The sequence below is a fragment of the Pleurodeles waltl genome, chromosome 2_2 (genome assembly GCF_031143425.1).
Source record: "Pleurodeles waltl isolate 20211129_DDA chromosome 2_2, aPleWal1.hap1.20221129, whole genome shotgun sequence".
Taxonomy (NCBI): domain Eukaryota; kingdom Metazoa; phylum Chordata; class Amphibia; order Caudata; family Salamandridae; genus Pleurodeles; species Pleurodeles waltl.
In genome coordinates this window covers 809,514,933-809,541,179 of record NC_090439.1, presented here as the reverse complement: position 1 = coordinate 809,541,179, position 26,247 = coordinate 809,514,933, and the positions used below count along the sequence as shown (strand labels likewise).

At 46.3% G+C, this 26,247-nt stretch overlaps 1 protein-coding gene across 1 annotated transcript in view; it reads left to right on the top strand.

Moving 5' to 3' along the window:
• LOC138277440 (regulator of microtubule dynamics protein 1-like) overlaps positions 1 to 26,247 on the top strand; it is a gene marked incomplete at its 5' end in the record, with an annotated part of 497,783 nt that overhangs the window by 20,201 nt on the left and 451,335 nt on the right. Inside the window, one exon of the mRNA XM_069219225.1 lies at positions 15,073 to 15,232. Coding sequence (XP_069075326.1) covers positions 15,073 to 15,232 — 160 coding nt within the window. The remainder of the gene's footprint in view (positions 1 to 15,072; positions 15,233 to 26,247) is intronic.

Genomic DNA, 26,247 nt, shown 5'->3' with positions numbered 1-26,247 from the left:
CTATTGGGCACGTAGAAGGTGAGGTGGTGGTTGAGTTATGCCAGTCCTATATTGTGCAGTGCCTTGAAGGTGTGGATCAGTAGTCTGTATTTGATGCGCTTGTTGACTGGGAACCAGTGTAGGTCTCTGAGGTGGGAGGAGATAAGGCTGTGTCGGGGATGTCCAGGATGAGTCTGGCTGCTGCATTCTGGACTCTTTGTAGTCTTGATTGAAGTTTCTTGGTGATGCTAGCATAAAGTGCATTGCCGTAGTGCAGTTTGCTGGTGATGAGTTCATGGGTGACTGTCTTCCTCGTGATCTTAGTGAGAGGGGCCATGTAGACATTGAAAAGCATTGGGCTGAGTAAGGACCCTTGGGGCACTCCACAGTAAGTGTCTTGGACGTGAACGGTATTAGTCCGACCCTCTGTGGGTGTAGAGCTAGGAATGTAGTTTTTTTTTGGGTTAGTCTCTTGTGAAATGTTTGCAGCTATGAAGATTCCTAAGCATGAAAGGGCAGTTTTTGTTCTTAGCTAAGGAAAGTACTTGCCAAGCCTGTTATTATCAGTGTCAGGACACTTGCTTTCGGAAATCACAATATCTATTTCTCTGCACCCTTTGAAACTCCAGAGGTGGGGAGAATTCACATGGCTTCTGAAAACCAAAAGATATGACATTCCTCTGTGTTCCTCCGGTGAGGAAGGACCTGATTCAGTTCAGGGCTTTGTCTTGGATGCCGGCATCGTGCAGTGTGTCTCAGAGGGTTGAGTGGGAGACAGTGTCAAATGTGGCAGCGAGGTCGAGGAGGAGGAGTGTGGCAGTGCCTCAGCGGCCCAATATGATGCTTATGTCGTTGGTGGCTGCTAAGAGTGCACTTTCGGTGCTGTGGGTGCTTCTGAATCTGGACTGGGATGGGTCTAGGATACAGTGTGTCTAGAGGGATTCAGTGAGTTTCTGGTTGATGGCTTTCTCCGTTACCTTGGCTGGGAAAGGGAGCAGATAGATGGGTCTGTAGTTCTTCAGCTCCCTAGGGTCGGTGGTGGGTTTCTTCAGTAGCAGGCTAATTTTGGCGTGTCTCCAGTCTGAGGGGAATTTGGCAGTCTCAAAGGATAGGTTGATGGTTCGGCAGAGCTCCGACTCTATGGTGGCGCTGGCGAAGTTGAGGATGTGATGAGGGCATGGATTTGAATCATACATATGAATCATACCACAATGCAGTTTGGATCACAGGGTCAAAATAGTTCAGAGGTGTCATGGTGCTATATCATTTCATAGCAGTAGATGTTAACCACTAAAATCACGTTGATAAGCGGGACTTGAGGGTCAGTGGGCAAATGCATCCACTGCAGAAATCTGTGTTTGACCTCATGGTTACAGGGTCAGTTCCTGGTATATTCACTCAGGGTTTCAAACATCTGAAGTTGATGAAATGAGACCCACTGAACAAGATAACAATAAATATCAGTTATTTCAGTGCACTCTCCAAAGGCACGTTATGTTAGATGTTAAAAACATAAGTTCTATGTATAAAAGGGAACTAATTCCTCCTTCCCGGGACTAGTGTGGCTATTATCCTGAGGGGAGGCTGAGGCTACTCTGTAGAGCGGAATCTTGGTTGATGCCAAGCACCTCCTCCTTCATCAGAGATTATAGGCTATTGGTGAATAAGGTCCAACGTTATAAAAATTTAAGTTGCCCAACGTCATTCACCCCAGCCAACTAATACTAATCTTATAACAACAATTTAGGGTGTTGTTACTGCCAACCTCAAAATGCTACAGGTGATTGACATCTACTAGAACTTTTTACTTCTCTATTTTCCCGTACAATTACTGTTTCTTACTTGCTTATTTATGACTACATTTCCCCTCTTCTGAAAATTACTGGTACACTTGTTCTTTCTTTTGTCATGCCTTGAAAACATACCTTTCATTCTTACTTTAAATGCTGGACCAATTTAAAGCTTCCATTTAAATGCATTGGGCTGATGGAATGGTTACGTTTTTGTCTAAAATATGCTTGCTATGGTGTTTTTGCAATGCGCCGTAATGGTACTTTACAGAGTTTTCAGCACAACTATAGATGGTTAAGCAAATAGAAAAGTCCAAAACAAAAGCAGGGTTCATAAAAGTGTAAATATTAGCATAGATGTGTGACCTGTGTCAAACTTGTGGCTTTCTAGCTAGCATCACTTTGAATGTGGAGCCCATACTGAGATTTTAAAAGCAATACCTTATTAAGAGTTTGGCGAACAGGGACTCTGTCACAATGTAACAGATATCCTGTCTGCCATATTACAAGTGCCCTTGATTGTAAAACGCTTGCAGTATCGCGGACGGGATATCCGTCACTTTTGTGACTTAGTAACCCTTCACAAAACTCTAAATCAGACCCTATAAGCGCTCAAATGCATTTTGGTTTAAGGAAAAAAAAAAACAATAGTTGACAAACTCGTATGAAATAGGACTTCTTGACTGCTGAGCACTGCTGCGAAATGCTGGATGGAAATTCCAAGGAAAGTCACTTAAAATATCATTTTAATGGGCATTTGTGTGACTTCCATTTTCAACCAAATGTTGATGGTATTTTCATGTAAAAACATGTGTATGACTATAAAAACAAAAATAACCTTATATGGCTGACTGTTACACTGCATACTTCTGCTAAGTTGTGACTAACAACCCTCGGGTGCCCTAAGTAAATTGATATGGGCACATCTAAATAATTACAAGCTCAGCCTGTTGATAATATCAGTTAAAATTAGCCATTTTAACTTTAACCAAAGCTTCAGTTTGCAAAAAAGGCATATTAGAACTCAGCTAAATAAATGTGACATTCTGTTACCTGAACTGTACATGTAGTCCTGAATAACGTTCTGAGCAGTCTGGCTATTACCAGGATTAAAATGTCATAAGGTGGTCGGAATACTGTTTTCGTTTTTTTAACAGAGTTATCCCGTGTTGATGGCTGACTATCTGCTCTCTTATATTTCCTTGCGAATACACATCTACCAGGCTTGCTGTGCCGCTTAGGCCAGGTGAGAATGGGGAACGCTGAGGCTCTTTCAGTGCTCTAAAGCTTTCTTCTCAAAAGCACGGGCACTGCATCGGGGGATGGGGCGTCTCCCAGCTAGGCATAGAAACGCTAATGCAATCACTCAGCCCAGGTCTGTGTGTGCTACTGCAGGGGGGAGATTGTCTAAAGCAGCCCCTGCCAGGTTAAGCACTCTGACACTGGCTCTGTTATGGATGATCGCTTCCTGCTGTGAGGGATGCACATGCACATTCTGTTTACCTGATGTCAAAGTCAGTAACAACAAAAAGAGAAATAGAGGGATCTAAAGGCCGTATTTGAAAGTCAGCCAGCCCTAAGCACATTTGAACCACTACTAAGAAGCGTCAAATACGTTGTATAGCGTTGAATTTTTTAGTAAACCCGCCATTTGTATTATTTGACATCTGTACACTCAAGCCACACTCAAAGAGAGGGTCAATGGTGCGTTTATTTAAACAATATGTTTGAATTGCATCTACGTGCTTGATAAAAATGGTAACAACGGGAAGGACAAACATTTCTCTTTCATTTAATTCAAAGAGTGCTCCCTCGTCTGATGGCCATCATGAGCACACACACACACACACACACATATATATATATATGTATATATATATATATATATATATATATATATATATATATATATATATAGTGAGTGCATGAATATTTATTTGTGAAGTTCATTTTCTAATATGAAGTTTCACTCCAATTTAATCCACCCCTAAATTCAAATGCAACAGTATGATAAAAATGTGCCCTATTACTGGGTGATAGGGTTTGCATATCAATCAATCAATCATAGATTTGTAAAGCGCGGCTAACCACCCATAGGGTCTCAAGGCGATGTTTGTGGGCGTGCTGCTAAGTCGAAGAGCCAGGTCTTGAGGTCCTTCCTGAACTGCTTCAATGATGCGGTCTGCCTGAGCTTGAGAGGTAGCCTGTTCCATGTCTGGGCTGCTAGGTAGGAGAAGGATCTTCCTCTTGCTGTGCTTTTCTGGATCTTGGGGACCGCTGCAAGGGTGAGCAGAGAGGAATGGAGTTCTCTGATGGTTATGTAGAAGGTGAGGCGTGGTTGACGTATGCCAGTCCAATGTTATGCAGTGCCTTGTAAGCATGGATCAAGAGTTTGTATACAATATGCTTGTTGACTTGGTGCCAGTGAAGGTCTCTGTGGTGGGAGGAGATGTGGCTATGTCAGTGGATGTCCAGGATGAGTCTGGCTGCTGTGTTCTGGACTCTTTGTGGTCTTGATTGAAGTTTCTTGGTGATGCTAGCCATTCCTCGTGTCAGAGGAAATCCATTTGAAAATCTTCCACAGGGGTCGGAGGGTGTGAATGCATGACGAAGAGACGGCATTGACTTGGCAGGTCATGGATAGAGAGGAGTCCAGGATGTTTCCCAGGTTGCGTGCATGTTCCATTGGGGTGGGGGCATTTTCTAGAGCGGTGGACCAACAGGAATCGATCCAGGCAGAATGGGTGAGCCGGCTACGAGGATCTCTGTCTTGTCCGAGTTGAGTTTGAGGCAGCTGGCCTCCACCCAGGCGGTGACTGCTCTCATCCTGTTGTGGAAATTTCTCTTGGCCTTAGCAGAGTGCTCGGACAGGGAGAGGATCAGTTGGGTTTTGTCAGCATAGGAGACTATGTTTAGCCCATGTTGTTTGATGATCTTGGCAAGCGGGGCCATGTAGACTTTGAAAAGGCGGGCTAAGTGAAGAACCTTGGAGCACTCCGCAGCATGTGACTTTGGGTTCTGGAGTGAACGGCAGTAGTCTGACACTCTGTGTTCTTTCGTGAGGAAGGACCTGAACCAATCCAGAGCTTTATCTCAGATGCCGGTGTCGTGTAGTCTGTCGTAGAGGGTGGAGTGGGAGACGGTGTCAAATGCAGAGGAGATGTCGAGGAGGTTGAGTGTGGCCATGCCCTCGCGGTCCATAATGATGTGTATGTCGTCAGTGGCTGCTAAGAGTGCGGTTTCAGTTCTGTGGTTGCTTCTGAATCCGGATTGGGCTGGGTCTAGGATGCAGTGTGTCTCTAGGAATTTGGTAAGTTGCTGGTCGACGGCCTTCTCTATTACCTTGGCTGGAAAAGGGAGCAGAGAGATGGGTCTGTAGTTCTTCAGCTCCCGGCGGTCGGCGGCGGGTTTCTTGAGTAGCGGGTTGATTTAGGTGTATTTACAGTCTGAGGAGAAGTTGGCAGTCTCAAAGGATCGGTTGATAGTTCGGCAGAGCTCCGGTGCTATCGTGGCACTGGCCAGGTTGAATATATGATGAGGGCACGGATCCGAGGATGCTCCCGGGTGGGTGGAGTTCATCAGTCTTTGGGTGTCCTCTTTAGGGATGGGGGTCCAAGAGTTCAGCATCTTGGACCCCCATAGGAAGGGGTGTTTCCTTCCTATTTGTGACTCGCACTGCGATGTAGAATTGCTATGGGACCGCAAAAGCGGTCACAAAGCAATTTGCAGTTAACACCCACCTGAAGTGGGTGGTAACTCATTCGCTATGAATGTCGCTGAAAATATTTTTTCAGAGCAGGCAGTGGTCCAATGGACCACTGCCTACTGTGAAAAAATGAAACCAAATGGTTTCATTATTTTTTGGAATTGCAACTCGTTTTCCTTTAAGGAAAACGAGCTGCAATAAAAAAAAAAAAAAAACTGCTTTATTAAAAAAACAGTCACAGACATGGTGGTCTGCTGTCTCCAGCAGGCCACCATCCCTGTGAGTGCAGGGACTCGCTATGAGGTCGCAATTTGCGACCCACCTCATTAATATTCATGAGGTGGGTCTTTGCGACCCCATAGCGAGTCGCAGAAGGTGTCTGAGACACCTTTCTGCATACAATTTTGCGAGTTGCAAATTGCGAGTCAGTGTGACTCGCAATTTGCAACTCGCAAAATTGTCTGTACCTACATCTGGCCCCTGGTGAGGTGCTTGGTCGGTGGTGGCAAGCTGTGCTGGCGGGTTTTGGTTCCTGAAGCCTTCGTAGATGTCCTGGAGTTTTCAGTGAAAGAAGGTGGCAAGTTCGTTGCAGAGGTCTTGGGAGGGAGGGATGGAAGATGTGTCTGTCTCAGGATTTGTGAAGTCTTTGATGATGGCGAAAAGCTCTTTGCTGTTATGAATGCTGGTGTTGAGGCGTGCTTGAAAGGCAGCTTTTTTGACATCTCTGATGTTCTGGTGGTGCGTGGTGACTGCATTCTTGTAGGCTGTGCGGTCTTCAGTTGATTTGCTGATCCTCCATTTCCGTTCCAGTCTTCTGCAGGAGTGCTTGGATTCCTGAAGGTCTGCAATAAACCATTTATGTGTTTTGCTTTGTCGATTTCCTGTTGTTTTCCTTAGAGGGGCTGCATTGTCGGTGCAGTTCGATAGTCGGTGTTGAAGGTTGCATGTGGATTCATCTGTGTCCTCTGCTTCTGGTGGGAGGGAGTGATTGAGACCATTGGTGAGTTGTGCTTTTGTGTACATGTGAGTGAAAAGGCCATTGAATTAAGATACAAAAATATGCCTGTGACTGTTAACTTTTCCTTTGGCATTACTCTTCTTCCTCCTACTTGCCTGGTAAACAGATTGCTGAAGTGTGTTTAGATTGCTTGTTTAGATTCCTTAGTGTGCTTAAGGCTGCAGTACCACCTCCTGTCTATGGGGGAGAGCTGAGCAAAAAAATAAACACACATTTTTAAAAAATGTTCAGAGATGTTTCTGGAGTTGTTGCCCATCATTTGGAAGTCATTGCCTTGTGGGGACTTGGGTTCAGGTCCCCACAATGCAATCAAGTCCCTACAGCGTGAGTGTGTTTTCAAAACCACGCACACACTCTCTCTCACATAAAACCTCATCCAATGCCTGCTTTAGGCGCTGCGAGTGGTGCAGCCGCACCAGGTGCTGACCTGGATTGGGGGCGCTGATCTCAGGGGGTGCTGCGTTTAGCAATGACTTACAAAACTTGCGATTTAAAAGCACCTGCTGAAAAAAGTTCCATGTGTGTCCAGCCTTCAGGAAACAATTAAAATGCCAAGATAACTCTTATGATTAATGTTCCTGCTAGGGAGAGAGGTGGGAGTTTTGTCTAGCACCAGGTTGGACTCACCATAAAGTAGTGTAGAGGTGTTGAGGCGTGCTTGAAAGGCAGCTTTCTTGACATCTCTGATGTTCTGGTGGTGCATGGTGACTGCATTCTAGTAGGCTGTGCGGTCTTCAGTTGATTTGCTGATCCTCCATTTCCGTTCCAGTCTTCTGCAGGAGTGCTTGGATTCCTGAAGGTCTGCCATAAACCATTTATGTGTTTTGCTTTGTCGATTTCCTGTTGTTTTCCTTAGAGGGGCTGCATTGTCGGTGCAGTTCGATAGTCGGTGTTGAAGGTTGCATGTGGCTTCATCTGTGTCCTCTGCTTCTGGTGGGAGGGAGTGATTGAGACCATTGGTGAGTTGTGCTTTTGTGTACATGTGAGTGAAAAGGCCATTGAATTAAGATACAAAAATATGCCTGTGACTGTTAACTTTTCCTTTGGCATTACTCTTCTTCCTCCTACTTGCCTGGTAAACAGATTGCTGAAGTGTGTTTAGATTGCTTGTTTAGATTCCTTAGTGTGCTTAAGGCTGCAGTACCACCTCCTGTCTATGGGGGAGAGCTTAGCAAAAAAATAAACACAAATTTTTAAAAAATGTTCAGAGATGTTTCTGGAGTTGTTGCCCATCATTTGGAAGTCATTGCCTTGTAGGGACTTGGGTTCAGGTCCCCACAATGCAATCAAGTCCCCACAGCGTGAGTGTGTTATCACACCCTAGTCCCCACAAGGATAGTAACACAAAACCACACACACACTCTCTCTCACATAAACACTCATCCAATGCCTGCTTTAGGCGGTGCGAGTGGTGCAGCCGCACCAGGTACTGACCTGGATTGGGGGGCGCTGATCTCAGGGGGTGCTGCGTTTAGCAATGACTTACAGAACTTGCGATTTAAAAGCACCTGCTGAAAACAGTTCCATGTGTGTCCAGCCTTCAGGAAACAATTAAAATGCCAAGATAACTCTTATGATTAATGCTCCTGCTAGGGAGAGAGGTGGGAGTTTTGTCTAGCACCAGGTTTGACTCACCATAAAGTAGTGTAGAGGTGTTGAGGCGTGCTTGAAAGGCAGCTTTTTTGACATCTCTGATGTTCTCGTGGTGCGTGGTGACTGCATTCTAGTAGGCTGTGCGGTCTTCAGTTGATTTGCTGATCCTCCATTTCCGTTCCAGTCTTCTGCAGGAGTGCTTGGATTCCTGAAGGTCTGCCATAAACCATTTATGTGTTTTGCTTTGTCGATTTCCTGTTGTTTTCCTTAGAGGGGCTGCATTGTTGGTGCATTTTGATAGTCGGTGATGAAGGTTGCATGTGGCTTCATCTGTGTCCTCTGCTTCTGGTGGGAGGGAGTGATTGAGACCATTGGTGAGTTGTGCTTTTGTGTACATGTGAGTGAAAAGGTCATTGAATTAAGATACAAAAATATGCCTGTAGCTGTTAACTTTTCCTTTGGCATTACTCTTCTTCCTCCTACTTGCCTGATAAACAGATTGCTGAAGTGTGTTTAGATTGCTTGTTTAGATTCCTTAGTGTGCTTAAGGCTGCAGTACCACCTCCTGTCTATGGGGGAGAGATGAGCAAAAAAATAAACACAGTTTTTTTAAAAATGTTCAGAGATGTTTCTGGAGTTGTTGCCCATCATTTGGAAGTCATTGCCTTGTGGGGACTTGGGTTCAGGTCCCCACATTGCAATCAAGTCCCCACAGCGTGAGTGTGTTATCCCACCCTAGTCCCCCACAAGGATAGTAACACAAAACCACACACACACTCTCTCTCACATAAACACTCATCCAATGCCTGCTTTAGGCGGTGCGAGTGATGCAGCAACACCAGGTGGTGACCTGGATTGGGGGGTGCTGATCTCAGGGGGTGCTGCGTTTAGCAATGACTTACAAAACTTGCGATTTAAGAGCACCTGCTGACAAAAGTTCCATGTGTGTCCAGCCTTCAGGAAACAATTAAAATGCCAAGATAACTCTTATGATTAATGCTCCTGCTAGGGAGAGAGGTGGGAGTTTTGTCTAGCACCAGGTTTGACTCACCATAAAGTAGTGTAGAGGTGTTGAGGCGTACTTGAAAGGCAGCTTGTTTGACATCTCTGATGTTCTGGTGGTGCGTGGTGACTGCATTCTAGTAGGCTGTGCGGTCTTCAGTTGATTTGCTGATCCTCCATTTCCGTTCCAGTCTTCTGCAGGAGTGCTTGGATTCCTGAAGGTCTGCCATAAACCATTTATGTGTTTTGCTTTGTCGATTTCCTGTTGTTTTCCTTAGAGGGGCTGCATTGTCGGTGCAGTTCGATAGTCGGTGTTGAAGGTTGCATGTGGCTTCATCTGTGTCCTCTGCTTCTGGTGGGAGGGAGTGATTTAGACCATTGGTGAGTTGTGCTTTTGTGTACATGTGAGTGAAAAGGCCATTGAATTAAGATACAAAAATATGCCTGTGGCTGTTAACTTTTCCTTTGCCATTACTCTTCTTCCTCCTACTTGCCTGATAAACAGATTGCTGAAGTGTGTTTAGATTGCTTGTTTAGATTCCTTAGTGTGCTTAAGGCTGCAGGACCACCTCCTGTCTATGGGGGAGAGCTGAGCAAAAAAATAAACACAAATTTTTAAAAAATGTTCAGAGATGTTTCTGGAGTTGTTGCCCATCATTTGGAAGTCATTGCCTTGGGGGGACTTGGGTTCAGGTCCCCACAATGCAATCAAGTCCCCACAGCGTGAGTGTGTTATCACACCCTAGTCCCCACAAGGATAGTGACACAAAACCACACACACACTCTCTCTCATATAAACACTCATCCAATGCCTGCTTTAGGCGGTGCGAGTGGTGCAGCCGCACCAGGTGGTGACCTGGATTGGGGGGCGCTGATCTCAGGGGGTGCTGCGTTTAGCAATGACTTACAAAACTTGCGATTTAAAAGCACCTGCTGAAAAAAGTTCCATGTGTGTCCAGCCTTCAGGAAACAATTAAAATGGCAAGATAACTCTTATGATTAATGTTCCTACTAGGGAGAGAGGTGGGAGTTTTGTCTAGCACCAGGTTTGACTCGCCATAAAGTAGTGTAGAGGGTTAATATGCCTGCTGCAAAGAACAGAACTATATTTTATGTGGATAACTGAGTGGATTAGTAAAGCCAGCCTCTACAAGCGCTTAAAAACAAACAAGTGTATGTGAAGGGGGGCTATGGAGAGATGAGGAGCACATTAGCCAGGTGGTAGTAAGTGAATCCGAGGAGGTGGTCATTGGGTGGGGGGCACAAAAAAAAGAGTGTTGCACAGTGCTTTACCAGCGCTAAAGCCGCCCATGCACTCATCCACCTGCAAGCACGCACCCAACATACATTTCTAAGCTCTTTTTAAATATGAGCTGCCCATGTGTTCCTGGCACTTACTTTGCCATCTCTGAGGTCAGGGGTTGCAAAGGCAGTGTTAGGGGTCGCAAGGGACAAGCCAGGGGTTTCAGCTGTGACCCCTGGCGACCCCTAAATGACGTCCATATGTAAAGCGCTATGACATCCTACATTAGGATGAGTACCACTATAAGGGAAATTAAATACATGTGAGCGGGGGCTAGGAAGAGAGGGTGGGCACTGATGGAGAGTGGTAATGAAGGGGTCCGTCGAGAGGAAGTAATAGGGGGAACCAACAAAAATCGTCGTACAGATTGTCACCAAAGCTAAAGCAGGCACTGTGTCACTGGTTAATGAGCAACAAAACTGTGTTTACTATTTTAGGGAATAGACAAAACCAGATAACTTAATTCAACAGCAACACAAATAATTTAGGCAAACATGTTTGTTAAGATCAATTCTCATAGACATTCAGTTCAGTTTAAGTACAAATGCTTATAAGGGCATTTTAGTTAAGGAACAAATATTAAGTTCAAAAGGTGGCACAGTTTATTATTCATTTATATACTTTAGTCAGGGAGTGCAAATTCAGAACAATGTTTTACTGAACTATTTTATTCCAGAAGTACATGAAAGTATTAATAAGTAGCACACATTGTTTAGTGAGAGAGTTTAGACTGGGAGCAATGTTGGGGCGAGGCTGCCGTATGTGGTTATAGTAACTGTATGTATGAATGATTCGCTACGTTTGCATACCAGAAAATAAATTTCAGACCTAGAATGGCTCTTTATAACAAATCTCTGTTTGGATGTTGCACTAAAAAGTCAATGTGCTACGTAAGAAGATATGAGCTTCCGTTAACCAAAAAAGAAACCAGCTTCGAATGACTGCTTGTAAATTCTGTCCATTGTACACATTTTAAAAGATTAGGGAAGGCCTACGTACAGACTACTGCAGTAGGAGAAAGTAACTTCAGAAGCAATTATCCTCCAAATGGAGTGCAGCGTGCATCCACCTCTAAATACAACGTTGTTTAAGGCAAGGCTGCAACATCATTAATCTAAGGTTTAAAAGTAAGGTCTTTGACAAGTTGGCCACAAAGGCACTGGGAGGGAGGAAAGTCTGGCATTCAGATTTTTTTTATTGTGAATGCCAGTGACTTAGTTTATCTAACATTTAGATGAATAAAATTGAGCTGTATCCATATGAAGCCAGAAGAGTTGCCTTGAGTGTAGAAAGTATCAAATAGTTAGAGGTATCCATAAGCAGGTACATTTGCACATTGGGAAATTAATGATACATTGTAGCAAAATGTTATATTTGGCTAATTAAATGGAGTTGGTGTGCGCTGTAGATTTCTCATGGCCACCAGGCTGTGAACAGATACCCAACAGTCCTGTGCTGTGGAGAAAATGGACAGGTATGCCAGGACTACTTCCTCATATCTTGCCTGAAGAAAGGCCCATTTTGGAATTGACAATTAGTCATGTCAAAGACTCGCCATTTTTTAGTTCACCTCAGCCTATCACCCAGATTAGCACACACAGACATACATACAAACACCTGGAATTATCCTCAAAAGACTTTTACTATATGCCAACCTAGTACATGACGTGTAGCAAAATGGTGAAAATATCAAATCAAAATTTTATTTGTAATAGGAAACATAGAAACAGTATACAGAATAAAGAAATTAAGATTTATCTGAGCCTCTTACATATGTGTCCTACATGACCCAGCCTGGAAATCAGCCATTAGGCTAGATGAGATACAGAAAGGAAGGTTGAATAAAACCTGCTCTGACATTGCCCACAGTTTGTAACAGACTTTACCAAATGTTTGTAAAGACCTAGCTCCCTGGTCAGATCCGTCCTGTCTGCTCGAAAGCAGAGCACTGCATCCTAATTGTAGCAGTTTTCACCAGAGTGCATAAAAATATATTTTCGTAATTTTGATGTGACAAGAACAGTAGTATGAGGAAACGTATACAAAATGCATTTGTACATAGGGCATATTACAATTGTCTCCTCTATTTCCAGATCTTCTGATAATAAAAAAAACTAACCTTTAAAAGACAAATACATTTTCCAGTTATGCCTAACTGACCTAGGTATGTATAACTTGCACCTCCATAGATTTCAGATGTCATCTGTGATGTATTATGTGAGGTCTTGAGCAGTGTATCATAGCGGTACAAGTTATACAGTGGCTTTTTTAGTTTTTCAACGTTAGTTTTTTTATTATTAGAATACCTATGTATAACTTTACTTCAACCTTAGTTTTTTCAGTAAATTTATATTTTTTAACATAAAATAATATCTTATAAATATACATCTGTGGCCAATCCCCAGCGGGTGCTCAATCTCCCATCACTGGGTCCTGCGGTACCGACACAGCAGGTGGGTAAAAAGACCTTGCAAACAATCAGACCTCTCTGTTTTTCTAACCCCACTTTCTCAAAAAAGGACTGAACGGATTCATACCAAAACACAAAAAGCACACTTTTTGAGTAAAGATCTACCTTCCAATGGGCGTGGACAAGCAAGAGGGCCAATCACACATGTGAAGGAGCGCTCCCCAGTCCCCCACCTTATTGGCTGGCATTCTGTGCCCCTGCTATGACCTGACAGTCCTCGGTCATGGTAGTGATCACGTGGAATGATTCTGGTGCAAACATAAGGCATGAGGAAGGCTCAGGGCCGACAGGTGGCACCGGCACCAGGCAAGAGGAGAGGTGAGCTGTGATGGACTGAAAATGGTGGTCAGCTGTGGGTTCTGAGCCTGGAACCTTGCAGCAATAAGGAAAACGCTGCAACGTCCACCGTGATTGGGAGAGGTGTGGTGTGCTACTGGTGGGAGTGATGGCAGGCCGCAGAGGAGGGGAGCGGCTGTCTGCAATGGCAAAGGTACGTGCAGGAGATTGTCCTGGCAGTGCATCAGAGATAGCGTGGCCTACGTAGCATGGAGAAGCTCTGCCAGACTGTGGGTTGGCCAGCTAGGAGTGGCCTGGTAACCGGGAGGTGCTGGACAAGGAGCAGCAGCACTCAGGGGAAGGTCGGAGGCACTGCTGCTTAAAGGCTGGGATATATCTGCTTAAGTGACAGCCAGTTGATTTAGATTCCTCCTCTCCCGCACAACAGTATCCACTGTCAGGAGCCTTCAACTAGGGACTGAAATGGCCCGCATGTGGCTTACGCTTAGAGTGCTGATCCTCATAACCCGCTCAAGGGGGCTGCAGCAGCATCCAGAATAACTGCAACAAAAGGAGTTAAAGGGGCCTGCCAGCCCTCTACAATGTGCAAAGATTTGGGGGCCAGTGGACGGTGCTGTACAGTTGAGCAGTATTGTCATGGCCACCCGGTTTACAGAGTCAGACGCTTCACAGAATGTCCCAAGTGGTTGGTCTTTCTGAGTACGTTCATGGAGATGCAAAAAAAAAAGGTTCCTAAATCTTTGAGGGCGGGGGGAGTCACAAATGTTAAAATGTAAAAGAACTGTAATGAAAAAACACAATTTAAGAGTGCTGGTAAAAGGAAACAATGTTGTCAATAATTGCTTACAAATAGACTATGAAAGCACATTGCAATCCTTCTGGAACAATACAGAAGGTTCTGGAACAAGCCAGAAGGTTCAGGAACAAACCAGAAGGTTTCTTGAGCAAGCCAGAAGGTTATGGAAACAGCCATGTGATGTTGGCAGCCATCTTTTGATTTGAGGAGGGTATAAATACCAGTCCCTTGGACCACACCCTTTGCTAGGCAATCAGAGTTCCAGTGAAGACATCATCCGTGTTTCTCCTGCCGCCCCAGCTTACCTGCACATCCAGGAAATCGTCGAGGAGAATTGCCATGTATGGGATGAGCTGTTGTAAGACCTAATACAGATGTATCATTTTCTGAAATTCCTTATGGGAAACTGCATGGGGAAAACACGTTTTAGGACACCCCCTTTTTCACAGCCCCGACTTGATTAATCACCTCAAAGCTTTCCAGAAAGGAGCTGAGGTGGATGAGATTTTAAAAAACGTTTTGTGAAGATTCGTCAGATGGTGCTTACATTATTAGCAAGGCAAAAACAATCCTGTTCCTATGGAAACTTATGTATAACTATGAAAAGGCTACCACCACTGTGCAATATATGCTGAAGATATCAGGACATAAAGGGCCCTTTCAGCAAACAATTACTTGCATGTTCAGCAGTCAATGTTCCTCTCAAAGCTCATTGTATATGATAAAATAAACACCCGCTGTTCAATCTGTTCTTGTTTCAGCTGTTATCAGTGTTGGAAAAAAAGGGTGGAATTTTCTGCCAAAGGGTCCAGAACTAGGAAAATGTGGTTGAAAATTCTCATTGAATTTCATAAAAAAATACTAACTTGAAATTTAAGGTAACATCTTAAACTGTATTACTCCGTTTTTCTGGGTGAGCTTGAGAGATTCACCGGACTGGTTGACAGGATAGGAGGAATGTCACCTTAATCAGTGAGAAGTTTGCTTTTCATTAACCTTACATAGACCATTTTTGATTTGGTGCCATTAATCAATCGCTATTTATTTAGAAAACAAAACTAAAATTATTTTTTGTATTGTTTACGCTCATAAAAATATTTTCATATCTCTTTGAACAGTGACAATGGTGACATGTTATGGCGTTTGGCAAGAGCAGCACATGATTATTCTCACTTAAACACCACCCCGGACAATGAGAAGAAGAGGCTAATATATGAAGCAGTTGAATTTGCAAAGAAGGCATTGGACAAAAATCCATCTGGGTTTGCAGCTCACAAGGTAAGCACACATATAGATATTGTCCAGAAGGATGAGCGCGGGCTACTGCCTCACTCATTTGTTACTTGGGATCTCCTTGCAAACCGACAATTTTACCTCACATAAGTATCCCAGATAGAGTTGGCAGGAGCAGAAGGCAGATGAAACAAAGGAAGCCACAAATAGAAGGGGGAGAAAAACATCACACATGACAACTGAGATTTTACAATGCATACTGGGACTATGTGGAATTGAAAAAATGATAATTTGTGCTTTACAGACAGAAGTTTTCAATGGATGATTTATGTTTTAAATCATCCATAAATCATCCATGGATGAATTATATCGTAAAATGTGAGCTTGACATGAACCCAAATTTGAACTCGGGATAGATCAGTCTCTGCCCTAAAGCATGAGACATCCAGATGAATTGAGTACCCACGTTTTCAAGCTGAGTCTCCGAAAATGATTATATAAAAGCCAGAAAATGTTTAAATGTCTATTATGAAATAGTGGGACAACCAGTCCTGAATTTGTTTCTTCCAATTTGTAGGAAAGCACCATCTTGCCTGGCATGTTACCCACAATTTTTCAATGTATACCAGTTTGCTTTTGCCTGTCTCACTGGGATCCTGCTAGCCAGGACCACAGTGCTCATAGTTGTGGCCTGAATGTGTGTCCCTGTGTAGTTACTAACTGTGTCACTGAGGCTCTGCTAATCAGAACCTCAAAGCTCATGCTCTCTCTGCCTTTACAACTGTCACTATTGGCTAGTGACCATTTTCACCAATTCTAATTGGCACACTGGAACACCCTTATAATTCCCTAGTATGGTACCTAGGTATTGGGGTTCCAGGAAATCCCTATGGACTGCAGCATTTCTTTTGCCACCCATAGGGAGCTCAGACAAATCTTACACAGGACTGCCACTGCAGCCTGAGTGAAATAACGTCCATGTTATTTCACAGCCATTTTACACTGCACTTAAGTAACTTATAAGTCACCTATATGTCTAACCCTTACTTGGGGATGGTTAGGTGCAAAGTTACTAAGTGCGAGGCCACCCTGGCACTAGCCAAGGTGCCCCCACATAGTTCAGGGCCATTTTCCCAGACCTGTGAGTGTGGGGACACCATTACATGCGTGCACTACATATAGGTCAATACCTATATGCAGCTTCACAATGGTAACTCCAAATATGGCCATGTAACATGTCTAAGATCATGGAATTGTCCCCCTGTGCCAAATCTGGTATTGGGGTGCCAGTCCCATGCATTCCCGGTACTCCACTATGGACCCCTGGTACTGCCAAAACAGCTCTCTGGGGATTTCTCTGCAGCTACCGCTGCTGCCAACCCACAGTCAGGCTTCTGCCCTCCTGGGGTCTGGGCAGCCCAGTCCCAGGAAGGCAGAACAAAGAATTTCCTCTGAGAGAGGGTATTACATCCTCTCCCTTTTCGAAATAGATGTTAAGGGCTGGGGAGGAGTAGCCTCCCCCAGCCTCTGTAAATGCTTTGAAGGGCACAGATGGTGCTCTCCTTGCATAAGCCAGTCTACACCGGTTCAGGGAACCCCCAGTCCCTGGTCTGGCGCGAAACTGGACAAAGGAAAGGGGAGTGACCATTCCCCTGTCCATCACCACCCCAGGGGTGGTGCCCAGAGCTCCTCCAGTGTGTCCCAGACCTCTGCCATCTTGAATCCAGAGGTGTGAGGGCACAATGGAGGCCTCTGAGTGGTCAATGCCAGCAGGTGACGTCAGAGACCCCTCCTGATAGGTGCTTACCTGACTAGGTGGCCAATCCTCCTCTGAGGGCTATTTAGGGTCTCTCCTGTGGGCTTTTCCTCAGATAACGATGTGCAAGAATTCACCAGAGTTCCTCTGCATCTCCCTCTTCCACTTTTGCCAAGGATCTACTACTGACTGCTCCAGGACACCTGCAAAACTGCAACAAAGTAGCATTGTAGTGCCTAATCCTGCTGGCTTTCTCGACTGTTTCCTAGTGGTGCATGCTCTGGGGGCTGTCTGCCTTCACCCTGCACTGGGAGCCAAGAAGAAATCTCGTGTGGGTTGACGGAGTCTTCTCCCTGCTAACGCAGGCACCAAACCTCAGCTTCACCGGTCCTCTGGGTCCCCTCTCATCGTGACGAGCGTGGTCCCTGGAACACAGTTGGTGGATCCAAGTGACCCCGCCAGTCCAGTGGTCCATCTAGCCAAATTTGGCAGAGGTAAGTCCTTGCCTCCCCTCGCCAGACAGTAATCCTGTGTACTGCGTGAACTGAAGCTGCTAGGGCTTCGGTGCACTTTTACAAGGAGTCCTTTGTGCACAGCACAGCCCAGGTCCCCATCACTCCGTCCTGCATTGCTTAACTCGCTGAGTTGACCACCGGCTTTGTGAGACCCTCCTTTGTAGTGTTGAGACGACCGCCGTGCTCAGTTTTCCTGAACCTGCGTTCAAGTACTTTTGCGGGTGCTGCCTTCTTGTGCATGGGCTCTCTGTGTTGCTGAGGGCCTCCTCTGTCTCCTCTTCCAAGTGGCGACCTCCTGGTTCTTCCTGGGCCCGGGCAGCACCCTTTTTGTTCAGCTACAACCTTTGCAGCTAGCAAGGTCTTTTCTCCAAAGAAACAACTCTGCATCCTCCAGCATTCTGTGGGACATCTTCTGTGCAAAGGAGAACCTTCCATTGTTGCAGAATCTTCAGCTTCTTCCACGCGGAGGCAGTCATTTTGCACCTTCATCTAGGGTTTAGTGGGCTACTGCCCCCCCGGACACTTTCGGGACTCTTGGACTTGGACCCCTTCCTTTACAGGTCCTCAGGTCCAGGAATCCATCTTCAGTGCTTTGCAGTCAGTCATGGTCTTTGTAGAATCTCCTATCACAACTTTAGTGTGTTTCTGGGGAAGTAGGGTCACTTTAATCCTTCTTTTCAGGGTATTTGGGTGGGGTATCTTGGACATCCTTAGTGTTTTCTTACACTCCCAGCGACCCTCTACACAGTAAACTAGGCCTGGGGGTCCCTAAGTGGTTCGCATTCCACTTTCTTAGTATATGGTTTGTGTTGCCCCAGGCCTATTGCATCCTATTGTATTCTACAGTGTTTGCATTACTTTTCTAACTGTTTACTTACCTGATTTTGGTTTGTGTGTATATTTTGTGTATTTTTACTTACCTCCTAAGGGAGCATATCCTCTGAGATACTTTTTGCATATTGTAACTAAAATAAAGTACCTCTATTTTTAGTAACTCTGAGTATTGTGTTTCTTATTATATAGTGCTGAGTGATATAAGTGGTATAGTAGGAGCTTTGCATGTCTCCTAGTTCAGCCTAAGCTGCTCTGCTATAGCTACCTCTATCAGCCTAAGCTACTAGAACACTATTAATCTACTAATAAGGGATAACTGGACCTGGCACAAGGTGTAGGTACCACAAGGTACCCACTATAAGCCAGGCCAGCCTCCTACAGTAGCAAAATGATGGTATGGTCGAGATCATCCCCACACAGAAGTGGAGGAGGGCCATTTCAGCAGGGGCATTAGACATCAATCAAGAATAAAGCTCAACGTGTCAGTGAAAAAGTTTTGTGTCCAAAATGGCTGGGAAAGCATCAGACACGGGCTAATCAACTTACAGAGACCAGAATACCTTGGGAAAGATAGGGTACACCTGCCTTCACTGGGGACAGAGGCATTTTGGAACAACTTATGGGCCGCCTTGCGGCTAGCAGGCTGCGAATAAGATGGACCGAAAAGGGGGAGCCGTCTATTGAGCGGTAACCCAAAGGTGGCTTGGTGGAAAAGGAGCATTAAAGAACAACGAAGGCCACACCCAACACAGCGGGGTTGCACGGTTACTTACCTTGGAATGCCTCATGACAGGGTAACGCAGTCGAGGGAGGTGCACGAAACACGGCACTCACAGCCCGGTATCGCCAGAGAGCTGGACACAAGGACTAACCAAGGTAGCGAGTTAAGCCTAAAAGGTAATGAGTACCCTCCTACATAAAAAAGGAATAACGCCAATGCCAAGGGGCACGATACACAAAGGAATAAACGCTTGAGTAATTCATGGCGAATTGAGCGATGGCCATGTGATATGCAGATATCAGCGATTTATGGGGGTTGTTAATATGTCAAAAGTGATTTATGACCAAAATGTATAAATGTAACCATAAGCTCATGGGCCTTCAACCTAATGAATGACAACATGATTTATGGCAACTGTAGGAAGTTGGCTCTGTATGTACTATTTCAAAGTAAGAAATAGCATGCACAGAGTCCAAGGGTTCCACTTAGAGGTAAGATAGTGGCAAAAAGAGATAATTCTAATGCTCTATTTTGTGGTAGTGTGGTCGAGCAGTAGGCTTATCAGAGGGTAGTGTTAAGCATTTGTTGTACACACACAGGCAATAAATGAGGAACACACACTCAAAGACAATTCCAGGACAATAGGTTTTTTATATAGAAAAATATATTTTCTTAGTTTATTTTAAGAACCAAGATTTACAAACAATACTTTAAATGAAAGGTATTTCACTTAGGAACTTTAGGATCTTTGAATTAGCAAAATAGCATATACAGTTTTAACACAAATGGCAATAAGCTATTTTAAAACTGGACACAGTGCAATTTTCAACAGTTCCTGGGGGAGGTAAGTGTTTGTTAGTTTTGCAGGTAAGTAAACCACCTACAGGGTTCAAAGTTGGGTCCAAGGTAGCCCACCGTTGGGGGTTCAGATCAACCCCAAAGTTATCACACCAGCAGCTCAGGGCCGGTCAGGTGCAGAGGTCAAAGTGGTGCCCAAAACGCATAGGCTTCAATGGAGAAGGGGGTGCCCCGGTTCCAGTCTGCCAGCAGGTTAATACCCGCGTCTTCGGAGGGCAGACCAGGGGGGTTTTGTAGGGCACCGGGGGGGACACAAGTCAACACAAAAAGTACACCCTCAGCTGCATGAGGGTGGCCGGGTGCAGTGTGCAAACAGACGTCGGGTTGGTAATAGAGTTCAATGGGAGACCTAGGGGTCTCTTCATGATGCAGGCAGGCAAGGGGGGGCTCCTCGGGGTAGCCACCACCTGGGCAAGGGAGAAGGCCACCTGGGGGTCGCTCCTGCACTGGAGGTCGGATCCTTTCTGGTCCTGGGGCTGCGGGTGCAGCGTCCTTACCAGGCGTCGGGTTCTTAGAAGCAGGCAGTCGCGGTCAGGTGGAGCCTCTAGATTCCCTCTGCAGGCATCGCTGTGGGGGCTCAGGGGGGTCAACTCTGGCTACTCACAGGCTCGCAGTCGCCGGGGAGTCCTCCCTGTAGCGTTGGTTCTCCACAAGTCGAGCTGGGGGCGTCGGGTGCAGAGTGCAAAGTCTCACGCTTCCGGCAGGAAACGTGTGTTCTTTCAAAGTTGCTTCTTTGTTGCAAAGATGCTTCTTTCTTGGAGCAGAGCCGCTGTCCTCGGGAGTTCTTGGTCCTTTTAGATGCAGGGTAGTCCACTGAGGCTTCAGAGGTTGCTGGACCCTGTGGAACGCGTCGCTGGAGCAGGTCTTTTGAAGTGGGGAGACAGGCCGGTAGAGCTCGGGCCAAAGCAGTTGGTGTCTACGTCTTCTCTGCAGGTTTGTCAGCTCAGCAGTCCTTCTTCATCTTAGGTTGCAGGAATCTAGTTACCTAGGTTCTGGGAGCCCCCTAAATACTCGATTTAGGGGTGTGTTTAGGTCTGGGGGGTTAGTAGCCAATGGCTACTAGCCCTGAGGGTGGCTACACCCTCTTTGTGCCTCCTCCCTCAGGGGAGGGGGGCACATCCCTAATCCTATTGGGGGAATCCTACATCTGCAAGATGGAGGATCTCTAAAAGTCAGAGTCACCTCAGCTCAGGACACCTTAGGGGCTGTCCTGACTGGCCAGTGACTCCTCCTTGTTTTTCTCACTATCTCCTCCGGCCTGCCACCAAAAGTGGGGCCGTGGCCAGAGGGGGCAGGCAACTCCACTAGCTGGAGTGCCCTGGGGTGCTGTAACAAAGAGGGTGAGCCTTTGAGGCTCACCGCCAAGTGTTAAAGTTCCTGCAGGGGGAGGTGAGAGGCACCTCCACCCAGTACAGGCTTTGTTACTAGCCACAGAGTGACAAAGGCACTCTCCCCATGTGGCCAGCAACATGTCTGGTGTGTGGCAGGCTGCTAAAACTAGTCAGCCCACACTGGTAGTCGGTATGGTTTCAGGGGGCATCTCTAAGATGCCCTCTGGGGTGTATTTCACAATAAAATGTACACTGGCATCAGTGTGCGTTTATTGTGCTGAGAGGTTTGATACCAAACTTCCCAGTTTTCAGTGTAGCCATTATGGTGCTGTGGAGTTTGTGTTTGACAGACTTCCAGACCATATACTCTTATGGCTACCCTGCACTTACAATGTCTAAGGTTTTGCTTAGACACTGTAGGGGCATAGTGTTCATGCACTTATGCCCTCACCTATGGTATAGTGCATCCTGCCTTAGGGCTGTAAGGCCTGCTAGAGGGGTGACTTATTTATGCCATAGGCAGTGTGAGGTTGGCATGGCACCCTGAGGGGAGTGCCATGTCGACTTAGTCGTTTTTTCTCCCCACCAGCACACACAAGCTGGCAAGCAGTGTGTATGTGCTGAGTGAGGGGTCTCCAGGGTGGCATAAGACATGCTGCAGCCCTTAGAGACCTTCCCTGGCATCAGGGCCCTTGGTACCAGGGGTACCAGTTACAAGGGACTTACCTGGATGCCAGGGTGTGCCAATTGTGGAAACAAAGGTACAGGTTAGGGAAAGAACACTGGTGCGGGGGCCTGGTTAGCAGGCCTCAGCACACTTTCAAATCATAACTTGACATCAGCAAAGGCAAAAAGTCAGGGGGTAACCATGCCAAGGAGGCATTTCCTTACAGCAACTCATGGCCTTTATTGCATGCCTGTGATATGACACAATGATTTATGGCCCTCATAAAAGTAGGGCAAACATGCTGTAAATCAACGCTAATAAACTGTGGCCAACATTCCCCAAACCAAGAAACTGATTCATGTACTATTTTATGAGTATTTGCAGGAATGGGCCGTCTGGTGGGGTTTCCCACCAGTCTTCTGGCTGGAGTCAGGACTTGTTTGGTTTATCCTAATAACACCATTAGTAGTGTGTAATGGATGCCAGTGCCTACTATGTTTGCAATTATGTGGATGGCTGCCATCAACTAGTGTTGTATCAGTGGGCATTCCCATGCTAGGTGGAAAAAGCCCACTGGGTCACAGAGGCATTGTGCCTGCTTCTCTTAAACTAGTTTGTGTGTATATTGTGGTGTGCAGTATAGTCTGAATGAATTTGAAGTGCAGTAGCTTATGTTTATAGCTAATCAAAACAAGTTTAGTTTTCATAAAACAGTATTTCCAAGCTGAGGGGCGTGGGTAGAGTGGCCATCATGGCAGATGCACTCTGAAAGGGCTCTGCAATAATGCCCCATTATCTGCCAAAATAAAATGTTCTGTGTGCCATCCAGCTACCAGAGTTACACACCCGGACTGATGGACCAGTGAGCTGCTGTGCACCACGATTTGCTGCCTCCCAACAGCCCTGGGGAGGTCCAAAGCAGATCCTTAATTTGCATACACTGGATCTTGTCGGTCAGCTGACTGGTGAAGTGTGCACCAGTAAGAGAGTGCAGTAATCCCGCCAGAAGCTACCCAGAGACACTCCCGCCCCACTGAGGCAATCAGCTAGGCTTGAAAGAGAAGAGGTGTGGCGTGCTGTGGTGGGTGCAGTTGGCTGAGGTGCAGGGCCGACTGAGGTCTTTAGAGGTCAAGCGGAGGGTGCCTGCCCTTGAGGCACTGAGGGTAAAGCTGCTCGGAGGAGTGAGCCAGAGTTACGGTGTGCTCGGAGGAAGCACCAAACACAGCCCGGTGGACCCCCTAGAGAGCACCAGCACAGCTGTGGTCATGTGCACGGTGATACAATGAGCACCAGAGACATATGGTAACTATACTTAAATGAGCCCTGCAAGCAAACTAGGACCCTGGTGAGAAGTTGGGACCGAGACAGGCCTAGAACTGTGACACAATTGCACAGCGGGTGATGTGGGCACTGCAGCTTGGTCCAGGACCTGTGCTCCGCACTCCCAGCCAATCATGCCTGTGGGCCCAAATTGACATATGACAGCCCCACCTGCTTAGTTCCAGTGCTCCTTCATCACATTTCACAGACCCTCTGTGTTCAACCTATGGAGCGAACAACAGTAGCTCCTGTGCCATTATACTGTGCCACTACTGATTTATTTTTCCATTGGAGGTGGCCCCCAGGAGCCACGTACATGGCACCGGGCCCTGCACTGCTGGTGAAACTGAACACAGGGTCTATGCCAAGAGAGGCCAACAAGTAATCTATGCAGCTGTCCCATTGGGGAGAGAATGTCTTGCTGTGCTGTGGTCCCAGGAGTGGTGCAACTGTGCATGACACAGTGCAGTCACACCAGCACTGATCCCACTGTGCACACAATAACTACTTGGAGGCTGCATTGCCCATTGTAGAACCCCACAACCTGTTCATGAGCCATGAATATTGATCTGACCCAAACTGGGGAAGATGCTCCCCATGATTAGGACTGGGTGAGGTAGCCCTACTTTCTAGGACCTGCTGTGGAAGAGCTCTTCACCCATCCAGGAGACACCTACATGACCACTACCACCTTCTGCCTCAGTCCTGGAGCTACATTCACTGTGGAACCCTAGACACAGGGTTACCCTCCTGATGCCTCTGAGGAGTTAGACCAGGTTCAGTATCACTGTAACACACCTACTGATCTTCAGGAGCGCCAACGAGGGCTGCTCATGCTGCAATACACTCAATATCCTGAGGCACTGGTAAGCGGGCTCTGATGCGTTGAACTCTATGCGCTTCCCCAGGAGCTCACAGCTCTGGTGGTGCCGTGATGGGACATTTACACTCATTGGACCACCGTGCCTGTTCACAGCCCCGGTCACCACCCTTGAAAATGGCATAGTAATTGGACAAACGGGACCATACCGACCCCGACTCTTCTGCCTCACCGGAGTGCATATTGGACGCCGTACTTAAGGCAATTGAGCAATCTAGGTCCTCACTGGAAACCAAGATAAACACAGTTGCTTCTGATCTCTCTCTCCTATACCCAGATCATTGGAAACTTGCAGACAAAGTGATGGCAATGGAACAAATCCTTGCATCACTGCAGCCAAAAAAAACAAGGCATAGAGTCCTCCCTACAAACTCTTTCAAAATGCGTACAAATATTTAAGAGGTACACCAAAGACACTGAGGGAGATTCTACAGGAACAACGTTCGGGTGGTGGGCCTCCATGAGGGCACTGAGAGTTGAGAACCAGTACATTATGTGTAATCCTGGCTGTGTGACCTCCCCCCCACTGCTCTCTCGCAATTCTTTTCAGTCGAGAGAGCACACAGGGTCCGCACAAGTAGGCCTCCACATGGCTCGAATCCTCGCCCAATGGTGGTACAATTTCTGCATTATCAAGACAGAGATTCAGTGCTAAGGGAAACATACCAACTTCCCAAGGTGAAAGTGGACCACGCTCAAATCATGTTTTTCCCGAATTATACCATTGCAGCCTAGAGGCACCAAAGCTCCTTCCTAGCAGTAAAGCGTTGTCTATGAGAACTAGAACTACAATATTCACCCCTCTTTCTGGAAAGGTTGAGAGTTGTTGCAAAAGGTATCACACAATCTTCACCACCCCGGAAGATGCCTGGAGCTGGTTAGAAGAATCTGGCCTCCAGGCTAATGGCTTAAAGTGCCTGGAAAGCAGGAGAGGTCCTTTGACCTTCAACAGACAGAGACGCAGCAGTGGGACATGATCACAGCCCCAGTAGACCTCTGAAGCGGCCCCTAAACTGGAGCAAGTAGTCATAGAGCTCCACAGAGCATTGAAACAAACTGCTGCTATCATGGATACTTTGTACTGCTCTCACCCGGATGTTGTGGAATCTCCTTCGGCTGATGAGGACAGTTATGTTGCCACTTGACCTTCTGGACAAGATTTGATGCCCCCACCAGACATTACCCCACAGACAGTGCTCCTCTGCAGTGAGCATACCCTCACAACTATCAGCTGGCACCAGCCCACTATTGTTGTTACCGTACCTCATCCCACGGTATCAGTGACTTGATCTGGGCCCATATCACCTGCAGGAGTGACAAATGCTGGACAGACACCCACACTTATCTAGCGCTGTGGGGTGATTCCCACAAGACCGAACAGAGCAGTCCCACTCTGTATTCACCCCAAGGGATAGCCTATCTGGCCCCTCTCAACATTACCATCCTACATGGCTTGGGTGGACATTTGTTGTTGTGCACTACTCTTTTGGCATTCAATGAGTTGCCTGTTACTCATATTGTTGATTGTGTTTTTTCCCTCACATATGTTGTTTTCCTTTGGGCAGTCCGAGTTTATGCCCACCATCACTACTCTCACGCTCAACAGCTTTGCAGTCATACTCTCTGGATGGCGAAGAGAGAGGCAGGAGTTAAGTAATGACAGTCCATGACCCACATTAAAGTACTGACTTGAAATGTGCACGGCATCAATACCCCTGCCCAACAGTATGCTATTTATTCTTATCTCTGACATTAGACTACACACATTGCCCTATTGCAGGAGTCCCACCTGACATCCACAGAAGCTGACAGTCTCAAGAGATGGTGGCATGGCCAGGTCTATTCCACACATTATTCCTCGTATGCCTGTGGGGTCCTAATATGGATCTGCCCTTGAGTCCTGTTTGTAATGGAAAAGGAGGTTGCGGATGCAGAAGGGTGCTACCTTTTCAGCAATATTTATGCCCCTAACACTGATCAGGCCCCCTTCCTTTGTAGCCTCTCCGCAGAGCTGTCCCACTGGAGTGGCCTTCCCTGGCTGCTGGGGGCGACTTCAATAGTGTTTTAGATACAATGCAGGACTCCTCCTTTACCCTGCTGTCCCGCACTGCTGCGTCATCCAACGCCCTATTTCAGTAAATTGGTAGCGCAATTTGAACCTACTGGATGTCTGGCATT